Source organism: Pleuronectes platessa, chromosome 20 (genome assembly GCF_947347685.1).
Source record: "Pleuronectes platessa chromosome 20, fPlePla1.1, whole genome shotgun sequence".
In the NCBI taxonomy this organism is placed as follows: domain Eukaryota; kingdom Metazoa; phylum Chordata; class Actinopteri; order Pleuronectiformes; family Pleuronectidae; genus Pleuronectes; species Pleuronectes platessa.
The window spans coordinates 9,100,030-9,116,133 of NC_070645.1; the positions used below are offsets into that span (position 1 = coordinate 9,100,030).

At 46.4% G+C, this 16,104-nt stretch overlaps 1 protein-coding gene across 1 annotated transcript in view; it reads right to left on the minus strand.

Annotated features, from left to right (window-relative positions):
* Nucleotides 1-2,147: 2,147 nt before the first annotated feature.
* The window catches only part of eya1 (EYA transcriptional coactivator and phosphatase 1), a 33,510-nt gene continuing 19,553 nt past the window's right edge, over nt 2,148-16,104 (minus strand). Inside the window, exons 12-17 of the mRNA XM_053412417.1 lie at nt 6,718-6,776; nt 6,430-6,590; nt 6,056-6,170; nt 5,586-5,707; nt 4,557-4,657; nt 2,148-2,399 (exon numbers count right to left, since the gene is read on the minus strand). Coding sequence (XP_053268392.1) covers nt 2,319-2,399; nt 4,557-4,657; nt 5,586-5,707; nt 6,056-6,170; nt 6,430-6,590; nt 6,718-6,776 — 639 coding nt within the window. The 3' untranslated portion in view covers nt 2,148-2,318. The remainder of the gene's footprint in view (nt 2,400-4,556; nt 4,658-5,585; nt 5,708-6,055; nt 6,171-6,429; nt 6,591-6,717; nt 6,777-16,104) is intronic.

Here is a 16,104-nt window from a genome sequence, read left to right on the forward strand (position 1 = left end):
TTTTAGCTCAACATGGCCCTAATCCATCGTATCTTTTATTGTTTTAAATTATCTTATAATATGTCGCTTTGAATAGAAAAACGAAACAAACAGAAAACAAAGTTTAACAGTTCACAAATCAGTTTTATTAATTTAAACACAATCAAATAATAATGTCAAAAACATCTGTACACATATTTTGCAGACACAACAATCTTTTGCGTTTCACAATGAGGCCCATGTAGTGTAAAGTATTTCCAGTTTGCATTTATGATTGCAACATAATAATAAAAAAAGCGTGCTGTATGAATCTATAAAACATTTCCTCTATTTACCTACCATTACCTTGATCTAGCAGCAATATGTAGATACCCCGCAGCTCGGGGGGAGAAGTTGTTTCGAGTAGATGTGGGGGGGGGGGGGGGTACGTTAGGGGGGGGGAGGGAGAGAGGGATCCTAATTGAAATGTAAAGGCCAGCAGTGATCATGTGCAAAGGAGGAAAAAATGAGAAACACGAGTCGAGTTTCTGCTTAAGAAATTCACAGTCGATAGCACATGTCCTGTATGTTCACAAACCCCTCGAAGTTAGTGGCTTTTCTCTAAACGTTAATTATGGTTTTCCCCGTCCACAGATGTAGAAGCGCTATGGAAAGGGCTCCGTGTAGTTCAGCTACTTCAAAACAGGGACACAGAATGTATTTTCAAAGTCGAAATAAAAACACTACATCATACAAAATTACGCTCGCTGTACAAGAGTTTTTATAGCGCCTGTATAAAAGATAATAAAACCTATTCAAGCCTGCCTTTTTTATTATTTTAAATATCAGATTTATTCAAATTTGTTGTTAAAATGGCTCATAGGAGGCAGGACACTGCCTTATGCAACATCCAAAAAGCCTCATCAGAATTCAGTTTGCCTTCAAATATATATATATATGGGGTCAGGGCTGCAAGCTGGTGAGATGCCGTAAGGAAACAAGTTGTGAGCTACCTTTCCGAAAAACACAAACAAAACAAAGAACACAAATATTTCTTTCCCTTTGAAATGAGTCTAGAAAGGTTTTGCAATAGAGGAGACCTGTAACGCTTTAGAAATGACTGACGTTTCCTGTAAGGACGAGAAAACATCACAGAATCCGATGAAAGGTCGTTGACACTTGACATCCATGCTTTTGGTCTTGACAAAAACGATTTATCACAAAATCCCATTATCTACATATTTGTTTACTGAACAAAACTCGAAACACATCAACACTTCCAGGCGTCGCACAAAGCGCGCGTGCGATGGGATGCCTTTATTCTTTTTTTTTGTTTTACTTCCATGAAGAAGCATTGCCGCCTTTCAACAGCACGTACCTAAATGAATATAGGAAGGAATAGTCCAGTGATTACAAACTTACACACACAAAAAAAGAAGATTTCCTCTGTACACGATTGTCTCAGCATTGTAAATAAAGTTTTTTGTAATTTTCTTAAATTATTAGAAAACCCCCCCCCTTTTTTTTTGTGTGTTTCTTCCATAAACGTCTTCCTCTCGCTGCGGTGGAAATCAACAGTACTTTGCAGAAGGCACGAGTCTTTTGTCGCCGAGGTTCCTTCTCAGCGGCGCCACGCACAAAGTCTCCGTTCATAAATAAGAAGCACAGGACTCCCAGGCCGACAGTTAACAGAGGAGCAGTCCCTTTGTCTGTCCGTCCCATGACAGGGGCTGGGGGGGGGGGGGGACAGATAAGGACGAGAAAGAAGAGCAGGGGGAGAGAGGGAGAGAGAGGGAGGGGGCGAGAGGGAGCGGAGAATCGTCACCAGCAGTAGTCGGGGGCCTGTGGTGAACTGGAGCTGAGTTGTGAGGCGAGGTGAGGGGAGGCAGGCGGGGCCGTCGGTAGCTCTGCTCTCCTCACAGGTGTGAACCCTGACAGAGTCCCGGCACAAACAGGGCGCCGTAAAACACTGTGACAGCTTCAGAGCGCCGCCAATTCACAGTAACCAGGGCGAGCAGCTGCAGCGCCGTAAATTCACCTCACGCCTTCGCTTCCAGATACAAAATCAAAAAAAAAAAAAGAGGAAAAAAGGTTCAGGTTAAGACGAAGTGTGACCGTGTGTCAGCACATTAACCCTGTGCTCAGCCTTCTTTTTTCTTTTTCCATCCTCCTCTTCTCTTCTTCCTGTGAAGTGGAAGACGGACGCCAGGCAGCGCAGGGGGGGGGGGGGGTATTTTTTTTCTTTTCGTTTTTCTGGGCTGTGGGGTCTGCGGCAAGCGTTTGACGGGGCTGGAGGGCGAAGGTGAAAGGTGGCGGGGGTGTGAGGTGGAGCACGGTGTTCAGTGGTGGTGGTGGTGGTGCTACAAGTACTCCAGGTCGAGAGCGTGGTGGAGGGCCATGAGGTCTGAATGGCTGGAGATCCTCCAGAAGGGCATGTTGTGCTGTGGAAGGAGATAGCATCATGTTACACACGGATTAATTTAAAAAAAAATCCAAAAAGGAATCATGAAATAAAATATATATTAGCTTGTTTTTAGTGCAGAAGCAATTAATTAAGGAGATCGAAGCAATTTAATTAATTATTGCCGTTATTAATCATAGAAAAATACCCCAAAATCTCAGGTTCCAGCTTCACAAATCACTTTAAATGTAAAACAAAAAAATTTTCACTTCATTTCACGAACCCAAAATACAAATCTTAACTTGTAATCGACTTTTTGGACACTGGCAAAGTGGTGGGAAGACGTTGTACTACATTCACTGAATAAAGTGAGACTGGCTGATTCACCGGGAAATGAAATCACATGAGTTACCCCCCCTCCCCCGACTGCTGCCCCTGCTCCCTGGTGCACGCGTCTCTGCAGCCAAGGACCACATCTGTACCTCTAACTAATTCCTCTGCTGCAGCCGTGTGTAGATTCAAACCACTGACTCGTCCGGGAGCCGTCGTCCACCTCGACAGAACCCAACTCCCCCCAGTGTCTCTTCACCGTCCACCTCCTGCCTGCCGTGTGTGTTCAGGACGCTGCAAACGAGCTGTTGTTCCCAGGCAGAGGACGAGGGGGAGAAACCCGAGTCGCGCAGAATGAAAGGAGCTTGTCAGGTAGAGTCCTCGGCTCCTCAGTGTGCGGAGCCCATTACCCTCCCCTTATCAAAGGTATGGCCTCTCCCAGGCATATGTTCCGCTTAGGAGAGCCTGCACTGACCCTTAAAAAGCTCTTTGCTTTTTGTTTTGTAAATTGTCTTTGCTTTTAAGTTTAAAAGCTGGAGATGTTATCTGCGCCCTCCTCTCCCGGGCGATGGTAACAACCGAGGGGAGAACTGTTTCAGGGGTCTTTTTTCTCCTGAGGTGAAGGAATGAGGGCCGGAGAGAACTTTTTAGCCGTTTGCTTTTATAGTTCCACGCAGTGTCACGTCGGATATGCGCCTCCTGACGGGTGAAATTGTTGTGTTATTCCACGTCCTCTCTGATGTTGACACAGAAACCTTTTACCGCATGGCGTGTCGCGGGGCTCTCACACCGAGACGAGGGGAGGGGGGGGAACCGCCTTAGCCTTCCATCAATGTCACACTTGAACAACTCAAGACCGAGTAAAAATATTTGCATCTCTATCCACAATCATCCCTCAAGACCATATTCCCAGGCCACGTTCGCTTTCCATAATACAGAGTTTATTGCTCTACACACTCATCCAGGGTAAAAGTGGCTTCTTCTGCCTAATCGCCGCCTAATCACTCTTCATCTGTCCTCACGCTCCTCTCCGCTGTTTACTGAGAAACAGGTGAAAAAGGAGCTGGAGGCTTTTCAAAGGGAAACGGCCGCGTCTTCTTCACCCGCTGACACCAGAGCTGTCAGTGAAATATGCTCCTGGGCCGCAGATTAATTTGCTAATGAATATGTTTTTTGCCGCGTGTGGCTTTTGGTTTACATCCAAAACTTGGCAGGAACGCTGAATACACACAAATTGGGGAGCAAGAGCCAACAGGTAAACGTGGAAGTGAAAAAAAAAAAGGTCGAGTCATCAGATTCAACCGTCATGTTCGCTGAGAGAAGGCAGGAGATGTCGGCTCGGAGCCTTTCTTCGTCCGTCTCGTGCTAACAGGCTTGTCATTGCAGTAAATATTCTGTGTTCCTCAACAATGATTTAAGTCTCCATTATACGCAGTCTGTTTACGATGTGCCTTCATCGGGCCTGAAAGGGCCTGTCTAGCATTACACACTCAGCATTCACACTGCTCAGGGCACCGAGCAGGCATATATAATTATGCCATCTCTCCCGTCCCCTGCTTTGTAAACCTGAGATGGCGGAGGACGAGCCCTGATTACACACCACGGGCTTTCTCCTCTTGTACTCCGATGCACCATAAGAGGATAAACTCATTCAAAGTGAAGGAGGGCTGCGGAGGAGGGGAGCGCTGATTCCTTTCTTTGGAAAGACGTGGCAGGTATGTTTCGTGTTCTGTTGTGAACTCCTGACCTCACGGAAAACAGCTATCGCGAGTCCAAACGTTGTCTTTTCTCCGACCCCTGCAAACGTCTGATGAATGCTTCTCCCAGATGACACAGCAGCAGTATCTGTTCTTCTGAGCGCTCTTACCTTTTTCGAGCCTTGCTCCTCTTCCACGCCGTCTCCAACGACAATGTAAACAACTTTCCTCCCGAACCTTTGAATTACCCTCTCGAAGCAGCTCTCCTTCCCTGCGGGGGAGTAGACAGGAGGACGTTAGCGGAGCGTTGCAGGGAGGCAAACAGAAACACAGGTATACACACACACACACACACACAGACACACACACACATTTATAAAAAGAGTTGCGCTGAAGAACCATCAAGTTGATTCAGAGGCACAGGGCGACAAGAGCCCCCCCCTTTTAAAAACACCACACACACAGAACAGGGCCGAGTGTAAACACTTTGAGCTCAGAGAGGAGATGTGATAAGATCAGGCTCCAGATAAAGACAATTTGAAAAGCATTAAGTCACTCCCTTCTGCTGCTCAGACATGGGACCAATGGACTGAACCAGCATGTTCCAGGGTCTGCTTACTGGAGGACCAGTGGGCTTAATGCTCCGAGGAACCCTGAGCTGAACTCTGCTCCAACTCTGTGCTGATGGGCCCGAAAATGGCGTGGGGGGGGTGAAGCTTGATGTTTACTTTGCATTTGAAACAGTGAAGAAGGGGAAGAACCGGAGGAAAGGGGGGAAGGAAAGGAGGAGGAAGAGAAGAAGGGGAAGAGAGAGAGAGAGAGGGGGGGGGGGGGGGTCCCATTGCCTGTTGCTGTGGAATGACATAAATGTGCAGAAGTGGTTTCATATGCAGAGACTGAGCAGCAGAGGCCTGAGGAGGCCCGGCTCAGGCCCAGCTCCAGAAAAATAATCCCAGGCTGATTAGGGCTGATTCCTTGGTAGAGGAACATCAACCGTCTCCGATGACTAAATGTCCCGCCCCCGTCCACACCTCAGCCCTGTCACTTAGGTAGCGTAGGTGTCTCAACTGTTTACGCTCACGCCGCCGAAATAATAAGCACTCACGTCCCCAAAGTGAAAGATTGGCAGCAGGAGGAGGAACATCAACAATTACAGAAAGGACGATAACTCAAATCACACACACTTCTGGATCTTTTACCTATTTTGGTTGCGCTATAAATATTCTCGATAGGAAAGACGATTCCCAAGCCATAGAGCAGGACCTTAGCCAGGGCGGGGATGAGCTGCGTGGTGGTCACCAGGATATTCACACAGTTTGACCTGGATTAGGAGAAGAAGAAAAAAAAGGGGGATGACATTGTTTTAAATCACTCAGAGGGAGGACAAAAGAAAAACACAGGGTGCTGGAAATACACACAAAGTCATGAATCAGTTGTGTAAAACATCTTCTCAAAAGGAGGATTAGATCTCGGCTCCTTTTCAAGTCGACGCTCTTAGCGCACTTATTTTTCTAAATCAAAAGGCCGAGGCCTGTCAGGAGAGACAAATTTGGAGCGTTGGTGTTTTCTTTAATAGCCTGGGAGTATGGACCTGACTTATTTACACCACATGCGAGTGTATATATGTGCGGTGTGGGACTGGGTACAATTTTCCTTGCTGGAGTCCTACCTTGAGTGGATTAATGTTAGTGCTTTCAGTGCCAGTGTTAACCAGGAGTCCGTCAAGGCTTCAATTTCTGCTCGCAATTGCAACCAGGCTTCCCTTTTGGCCGGGCCCAGCAGACCTGAAACGCAGGGTAACATTGTTTGGGTTGGACTGGCCCCTCTGAAATACCACTGACATTTAAAAAAAAAAAAAAACTACCCTGACCAAGTAGTGTGGCATGTGAGCGTTTAGAACACACACACGAAGGCTCTCTTACACACTCACACTCTCACACACAAACACACACACACACGCCCACGCAATGGGGGCACGTACATCTGCAACCTCGTTTCTACTCGACAGATCTGTGCAAAGCGCCGCTGCTCGTCGGGGATTACCTCCAACGTTATTTTTGTAGGTGGTGTAGATTTCTTTTACGCGTCTGTAGCGGAAGGCCAGCTTTCTCATCCAGTCCACGCCTCCGCGCACGCCCGTGGCCAGACACAGGTTGGCACTGGTCGCCGCTGCATGGAAACCGTCCGCGCCAAAGTTATACGTACTGATGTTAAGGGAAACAAAGAGAGAGAATCTGTTAGTTTGAGCTGTTTGGTCATAGTAGTGGTTGAGCACATGAAACTTTTCATGTTGATAAATGAACCGAGAAGCCATGAGGAGTAACGCTGTACCTTAGATCCTGACCGTTGTCGTCGGACGACACATCGTCAATATGTACCTGGTCACATTCCTGCGGAACACAAAACATACTCTGTGAGTGGTGTGCAGGAATAGAATTCAGACAGATTTGATTCTTCTGGGGAAAGGACACTTCCCATATGTTCCGCGTTATACAGGAATCTGTGCTCTGACTGGACACCTCAGTATTAATCCTCCCTCGCCTTGACTTTCTCTTCCTTTCAGTGGTGGGACGTGACAAAGTACATTTACTGTACTAAAGCATATTTTTCCTTTATTTGCACTTTACCTCAGCTACTTTTCAATATTACTCCAATCGATGATGCGAGGGGAATTGGCCCACTGATCCAATCAGAGCGGGCTGTGGCAGCATCAACATCACTGGTAAAGAAACAGCTAAAATAGATTCCATAGAGGAAGAGACTCAACACTTTCCTGCCCCTACACCCTCATATTCGACTCTTTTCAAACAATAATTAATCTTATCATCAGTCTGAATGGACTTCTACCACTAGAGGGGTCTAAAGATATGCAAACCCACAGACATAACCAATGAGATCCCCAATACAGCAAGTTTTACCAGTCGTACCATTCATACTGCTTCATCGGACATACAGTACATACAGTAGAGGGATGCATGAAGGCCAGGGGAATACTGTGTATAAAGAGACCTGGCTCTAATAGCCTGTGCATGTGAGCATCTCCAAACATGTGTACGCAGATCTTCCCCTTCGGGCTGGGGGGTGCCCGGCTCCTCTTGGAAAGGTGGAGAGATTCTGCAGCTCTGCACTGCGCTGATTCCAACCGGTGCCCAGTAACACAATCCAGACTTTCTGGTAAATGTAACCTACTAGAAAAATTGAACCTGATGCTAACCGCCAATGAAATTATGACCTCTGATTGCTGCTGCGCCACACACCAACACAGCCCCGGGGCCAGTCAGCCAGCCAGCCGGCAAAAGAGCGCAAGGAGAAGGCAGACAAAAAATCTGTTATTAGTTTTCCATTTATAGGATCACTCTAGTGCCTCCCCCTTCCTCTCCGCTCCTCTCTCGCTCTCCGCCGCCCCCCCTCCTCAGCAAGCTTGAAATGTGAGGGAGTCCTGCCTTGGCATTCACATCAACACATTTCACATGGGACGGGGCTGAGAGAGTCGACATGAGCTGCTTTTAACTTAAACTTGAGGGTTGCAAAACATTTCTACTGACAGGAGGTTAAGAAATAAGACTGTTCAGAGCAAAAGGGCTTCAAACTAGATGTGACATCCACCGTTTCAGTTGGTTTCAGTCGGCGCAAATACAGAAGAAGAAGAGAGAGATTTCTTTATGAAGTAACCTAAAGAATTTCTCTGAAAAACTACAGGATTTAAAAACTGGTCTTCCCGCTGCAAACGAGGTTCCTCTCACCTGTTTAAGGTTATGCGAGAAAATAATAATTGAAACTTGAGCAACAGAATTCCTCCACTCTTGAGTATGAAAAATCCTGATTTTGCAAGCTTTTTAATTAAGTTTCATCCGGCTGTTAAGACACCCAAACACAGAAAAGGACTTCCTTGTTTTAGGTCAATCTAACTGGGGCCAAATGCTGACGTTATTGCATTCCTCTCTAATGCTAGAGCAGGGTAAGGGTAGGGGCTTTCGACCGTAAACCTTTTTTATTTTACTGGTTCCCCTCTGAACAAATTTTTCATCTCCCTGGATTTGTGGGGAGAGGGAGGGGAGAGCGACGTGAGGAGAAACTCAAACCAGCTGTTCTTTAACAGAATTAAAATCTTGACCCCCAACCCCAGCTCTAATGCAGCCATTCTCTCGCCAAGCCTCTCCCAGCAAGCCCCGAGATCCAAAGAGGAAAAGACTTTGACCCCGCGACCCCTCTCCCCTCCTCTCCGGGGCTCCGGCACCCCGATAAGGGGGTGGGAGGGCAGAGAGCGGTGGATATGGAGGAAAGCAGCGGGTAAACGCTGGGGGAGAGAGAGTCCAAAGTGACCTCACATGGAGCAAACTCTGAGCCCCGCGTTCCAGAAGATGGACTGCCAATTGAAGCCGAGGTGCAGGCGGGGGCTCTCTCTCTCTCAGTTCCGACGGCCTAATCTGTTTCCAGACACTCACCAGCAAATCTTTAATAGTCGAAGAAAGCGGCAATTTGTCCCGGCTTGATGATCCACTGGCAACAAGCTTGTGGATAATTTACGTGCGCAAATTATCCCTGAACTTTCCCTCGGAGCGGAGCCCAAGCCGGGAGTATTGATGTGCTTAATTCCTTAAGTAGTGCAGGCATGTCTGTTTGTTTAGGAAAACAAAAACAGCACCCTGGGTTAAGCACCACGTAAAGCCGCATTTCAAAGACCTCCCATTCTGGTGCAAGTGACTGGAATGCTCCTATTATCAAGTAATTACCTCCTGGTGAGTCAGACACAATCAGCACAAAGCTCCTGCCACCTCCTGCACTTTCATTCAGTCCCGCTCCTTTGCCATATCACTGCCTGACAACACACTGTGTCCTGGCCCCTCATTGGACGACAATAGCTCCTCATTTTATTCCTCCTATGTAATGTGTTTCTTTCCGGGTCTGACAGGCAGCATAGATCACACCAGCTATCTGAGAACAATATTACTCAGCGAGTTAATTATGGGGCGTGGTGCATGAGCCAGGGCCAAAACTCCAAATATGACCTGATATACACAAATACATTTCAGTAATTAGGCCTCGCTGCTGCCATTACAACTGACGCCTGCTTAGGAATGATTTTTCATAGACTTTTTCCAAATCCTCTGAGCTAATAAACACGTCGAAACCTCAACAATTGCAAAGTATTAAAAATCCAGGAGGCCAAGAAAAAATAGGGTCTTCGGGGGTTTTGTACCCGTTTTCATTTTGTGCAATTCTGTCGATGTTACAATGCAAACCAGACAGAGGTTCGTCTCTGCGTTTGCGTGTGTGTGTGTGAGTGTGTGTAAAGATGGAGGGGGGACGGCTTTGGAAAAACTGCACAGACTCCAACAATTACTGGTCGCAGCTGGGGCTGGCGTAAACCTCTGCACCGGCTCCCTGGGAGGACGGGGGGAGAACTAATGGAGGAGGTGGCAGCGGGTAATGTCGTACAGTAACCCTTACACACACTCATTAGGAGCCACTTCTGAAGGTCTCGTAAACACCACACAGCCACGGACGGTGCAGGCAGGTTCAAGTCCGTTAAGTACAGCCATATAGTCAAAGTGGTGGATGGAAGGCATCGTTATGGGGAGGTGGATTTTACTAACTGATGGGACTCGCTGAAGGTGTCAACTGTAGGCCGCCATTGTTAGAGAGATGGATTTAGGACTCTCCTGCATATTACTATAAATGTGTAGAATTGTTATTATACATGCCTTAATTTTCTACATTTGTAGATGTTTTTATAGTATTGTTTATATGACTATGAATATAGTCGGCTAATACTTCATAATACGTTTTTATTATCTCCGCAAATAACGATAAATTGGTTGGTTTGTTTGCAGGATTATGCAAAAACAACTAAATTGATTTCCATTGAATGTGGTGGAAGGAAAAACCCATTAAATCCTGCTGCGGATCCGGATCAGGGGGCAGATCCAGGATTTATTCATCTCATCGTTTCTTTGAAATTGTGAGTTTGAGAGTTTTTCAACATTTGATTTCTCAGAGAATAATTCATGTTTATAAATGAAAAAAATCTGACATCTTTCGGGAACTGATAACTCTCAGAGTGTGGGCAAATTGGTGTAGTTTGATTGGTTTTAATGGGACTGTTGGGCCTTGGCAGCGATATGCCCTTTGACGAGTGCCATTCTTGTTTTTAATGTTTTTTACAGACGGAAAAGAAGCCGATGCTCGAAATCAGCTAATGAATTCTAATAAAATCATTCGAAATTCTAAAAGTTGCATAAGTAAATGACAAAAAACATTATTATATGTTTTCTTTGTGGCTCTAAGTCTAACGGCTGTTTTGTAGGCATCCAGGACTTAATAAAACTTATTCACAAGTGCTTTAAGCTCCTGTAACTGACTGAATGAAAAGCTTAAAATATCAAATAACAGGCTGCTTTCATTTTGTTTGTACAACATTACCAATACAATGACAGGCCTTCACGATGGTGACACACTGAGGGCAATGAGAATCGAGGAATTTCTTAGAACCTTTTGAACATCTCCTTTCCATCAGATCCCCCCCCCCCCCCCCCCGTTCTCCCCTCACCGAGCAAACAGTGGTCTCTCTAAAACCTACAATCACCGCTAACTCGCACCAGATGTTCCTACTGTACTCAGGAGTGAAGACCCTCCACCAGAAGCCATCGCAATTACTCCTTACGCAAACACTGTCTCTCTGTTAAATTCATCTGTGACACATTCTTTTCTCTTCAATCTGAATTCATCCAGCAACCAAACAGTTTATTTATATATCTGCACAGGAAAGACGAGAATAGACAAAAATGCGCATGTGAGGCCAGGAGACTTCTGCCTCAGGATGAGTCCATCTCCACATCATTCACTCTTCCTTTCGCCGTCTCGCCACTAGTCTGCAGACAACTTCTCACTGGGGAGGAAGTTATCAGAGCCCCCTTTGTTCCCCTGGCATCTGTCATTAAGCAATCAGCAATGACGGCCTGAGTCTTCCTGTAGCCCTGGAAAGAGCTGAGAGTGGTGACTGCAGCACTCAGAGCCAGATAGAAGAAAAAAAACTAAACTCAGCAACGCACGTTACCAAAACACAGGAAGGACCGCGCTATCGGAACTAACCTTTAGACCTGTGTTTCCCGTGGAGGTCTCTGTCACTGCCGTACGGACAGAGTCCTCTCTTCAGACACAAGGCACCCCAGATCCCCCCCCCTCTGTTCTTCTCTCTCAGGTGAGCTGCTGGGGTGGGGGTGGGTGGTCAAAACAGGCGTGAGCGATAACAGCCGTCATCACAGCATTCTTTCTGACCCTACAGGCTAATGCCATGTGAAAAAGGCTCATCCATGGTTCGCAGGTTCTCAATACTGCCACTCCAACAGCAAAGGCTGTCATCCCCCCCCCCCCCCCCCTCTCCGTGGTCTGTGACCCCCAGCAACTTCCTTCTCTGTTCCCACCACAGGCACCCTTGTCTGGGGTGGGGGGGACGGGAGAGGAGGGGCTGTGATTACCTGGGGGTTGAACACAGGATGTGGGTAACAAAGGAAGAGTTCTTCGAACCCACTTCATTCCAATCCACAATCTGTGCTTGAACAGTCACGGAATTCAAACAGCGGCGCCAAACAAAGCGCAGGTAGAGAGATGCTGTTTTTTTACAGAAAATTCACACAGCTCTGAGAAGTCAACCAGAGGCAGCACGAGAACCCACTGAACTGGATTATAAACAAAATGTCTGCAAAGTGCCGCTACAGCGAGTGGAAAGCTCTCCACAGGTAGGCAGCAAAAAAACGAGCCGCTTCTCATTATTTTCCTATTTTTGGAAACGCAATTCCAAACCACACCTCAAAGAAGTGCACCATTAAATATAATATAAAATCTCACTCATCTCAGAAGTTTCCCCTTTGCAGCAAATCAAAATCAATAGAGGAGCAGTTCTTTCCTGCCAAGTGGACTGTTTCTCTTCTCTCCTTCCACAGACCACGCTGGGCAGGTGCCGCGTGTCTCCAATTTAAAAATCGGGACAAGAAATCTTAAATATCATCATTTGTCACCAGACAGAAATGTTATATTTTCCGTGCGCCCTCAACCCTTACTGGCGCACGAGGCGGCTGTGTTGGGATAGCGGGTAGAGGCTGGGAGTGAGGTGGAGCAAAGATTGACAAAGTGGCTTTTAAAACCTCCACGTTCTCTCTGTAGTCTTTCCAAAACGCAGCGGCGGCCGCGCCTCGAGACCTGATGGAGTTCTGTCGAGGACATGACAGAACTGCTGAATCAGTGGCCAGGCAAATTGGGAAATACCCACATCAATGTGTGCAGACCTAAAGGAGAACATCTGACAAAACAGAGCATGTATGGAAATGGCAGAGTTTCCTGTTGCAATTTGGTTTCCGAGGCAGATTTTAAACTGAAGGAACATGAACTCTTAATCTCGGGTTTTATAGCTTTCCCCAGTACAGATCTTGACGGGTTACTGTTCTGTTATAATGGTGGAAGATTTTCTTTCCATATATGACTGGCACATACAGTCAGCGTTAAGTTCCTTCTAACTGGGAATAAAATCACCCAAAATGTCAACTATCATGGAACGCACCATAAACCCACCAATCACATGGAATGGCGAGTACAGGATCTGACCCTCTACTGTGGGACATAAAACCAACAGAACCGCTCGGCACTAAGAGGCTCTGGAGGGCCATTTCAGCCACTAGGAAAAGGTAACTGTGCGTTTCACAGCATCTCTCATTAACAAGCAGCCCCTGGGTGAGAGTGACAGAGGAGGTTTTAAACCAGCGAGTGCCGGGTGGGAGCTATAAAAGGCAGTGGGCTCACCGTGTCACAGGGTTGTTCCGCAGGTATGTGTGTGTGTGTGTGTGTATGTGTGTGTGTGTGTGTGTGTGTGTGTGTGTGTGTGTGTGTGTGAGTTTCATACAAGTGGGTCTGCGTTGGCCGGTACATGTGTAAATGAAGACTTTGCTACACAGAGTGTGTGTGAGAGAGTGTTGCACACAGCGTGGAGGCATCGGTGGACTAATTTAAAATGTTCCCACCTTTAGAGACCTCTCCCCCTCACTCTCCCTGTGAGTGGTTTGCCCCCATGCCCTTTATCCTCCAGACAGGGAGGGTTGTTTTCTCACCCAGGGAGGGGGGAGACGGCAGCCCTCGTACCCCACTGAGCAGGGGAACACAGGGGGCTCGGGCCGACCAGACAGAGGCCTCTGGTTCCCACATACTGCTCCGTGTTAGGGTTCGGGCCGCAGCGGCGCACCTACAGTAAACTCACACCCCGAGTCTCAGCAGAGCTGTCAGTCTTCCCAGTGAGCTCAGCCTCAGTGGGCTTCATTACACACATCACTTTAGACCATCAATTATCTCCACCCCCACCCTTCAGCTGTCCCATAAAAACGACATCCAATAAAGCAAACCGACTATATTTCAAAAATGAGATATATGAACAGCAAATGCTCATATAATTACATTATTTGGGTTATTTCGTTTGACAAGGTGTAATTTACAAAAATAAAACAGTTAATTATTAAATGACTGATATAAATTAACCAATGTGATGTTGCTTTTAATTTAACCAACATAAGAAATTGATTTTGTATCAGATTTATTCAGATTATGTGTTTATCTCTGTAGCTGTTGAAATACAGCTTCTTCTACAAGGAAAATGAATACAGTGGAGATCAGATCAGTGGGGATCACATTGCTATGAATTACTTTGCTAATACTTCCTTCAGTGTGAGAGTTTTTTGATGATAAAAACAGATTGTGTGTTTCATACAATCCTACACCCCCCCTTCCTTTAAGGAGCTGAGCGGCAAATGGTTTGTGCTGGGACGATCGATGGAGAGATTTGTGTGTGTCTGTGTGTGTGCTGGGAGGGGAAATCTTTTGGGAGAGGTGCAGTATTTCTGAGAGCCACTATCTAAGAGTGAAAAAAAAAATGAAAAAAAGAGAGAGAGCACTGATCCAGGAAAAGGTTAGAGGAGTGAGACGGAGAGATGGAGAGATGGAGAGAGAGAGAAAAAGAGAGAGAGAAAGAGGGAGACGTAAGGGTGAAACTGATCCCTGTTGACCCCTTCGGCATGCCCTCTTTCTTTTTATGACTTTCCTCTGAATCGTCACTCACCAGCTCTATCAACACGACCCAGCCTCCATTCACACACACACTCTCAGACACACACGCGCACACACACACACACACACACACACACACACACACACACACACACACACACACACACACACACACACACACACACACACACACACACACACACACACACACACACACACACACACACACACACACACACACACAATACAGGACATTAGAGTGTTTGCTGCAGCTTCGGCTGACGGAGCTCAATATTATGCTTAATTGTGCTGTTTATGCGGCTGTAAACAACTCTTATGAGTTAAAACCGACACAACGGCTCATAAAAACAAACATTTTAATTAATACAAGCAAACGCTGAACTGCACATACTGCAACAATTTAAGGAAGCAGAGTCCACATTTAATGTTCCTGTGCAGGGCTTGGCAGGACAGCAGTGTTAAGACTCAGATGGACCACTCACACAAACACACACACTGTTGGGCCACTAACTCTGCACCTGTGTTTCTGCACCGCCTCTGGGGTCTCCCTTTATGGCTTTGACTAAATTAGATGGACCATATGCATTTCTGCACATGCTTAAATACATAACTGCTGCTGGCTGCGGTATTTATAGCTGGACTCTATTTAGCCCTATCGTAGATGGACGACTGTAAATCAGCCGAGAGGAAACACAACTGGTTAGGCGTTGCTGCGAACTGGCACTTAACGCTCGCACCGGGGCCGAGAGGAGAGATCTGTGCGCCTGCAAGAAGGTGTCACCCCCCTCCTGGTGTCACTGTAAATGACGATCACCGCGGTGTCTGCAGAGAGTTGAGTCTTTACATCGCACTGTTCAGAGACACTTGGGTCATAAGCTGCTTTCAGACATGCACTGAACTTCAGAAACCTTCCTGAAACTTTCCTGAAGGGTTGTTCGTGAGAACGCAAATGTCTGAGTCAGTTGCTCTCGACATTTTCCTAAACTTTTCCTGCCAGCCTCCTGGTAAAGTGTCCGAGTGAACCCGGGTGAGAGTAAAGCAGGAAACTAGCTGGAATATTCAAAGCGAGCAAGAGGACATGTACACGTAGAAGACGCAGACAGAAATGTCTACTTGGAAAGACAACAAGATTTTAGAGCTTTTTCCTGATTAATGAAAAACACCCGATTTCCATACCAGACGTCATGTCGTGCCTCCTGCAGGTTCTACACTTCACCTGGAGGCTGCGGACATTTCCCCGACGTTGTGAATCATCTCCTGCTGCGTTTTTCATGTGTGGAAGACAAATTCCGAAGAATGTCCAGACCCAATTTTGTGGACATTCTCTGGTTTTCATGTCTGAAAACTATAATGCAGGAAGGCTTTTAGGTGTCATAACAAACTGCAATAATTTGGTGTCTGAGATAGAGCAGAAGAAAATAGATGTGCTACTTTTTTTTTTTATATAATTTTGCAAGCAGTCCGAGCTGCCAATTCATCTGTGAACGGTTTCATCACACTTGAAAAGAAATCAAAACACAGGACAGATGTTGAGCAAAACCACATTTAAGTGTTGTCTCAAACTGCCATTTCTCTTTTCAAATGATTGGGGCACGTCTATTAAATAAAGTGCAGCTAGGACTGGATTCTACATGGCGAGGGCATAAGGAA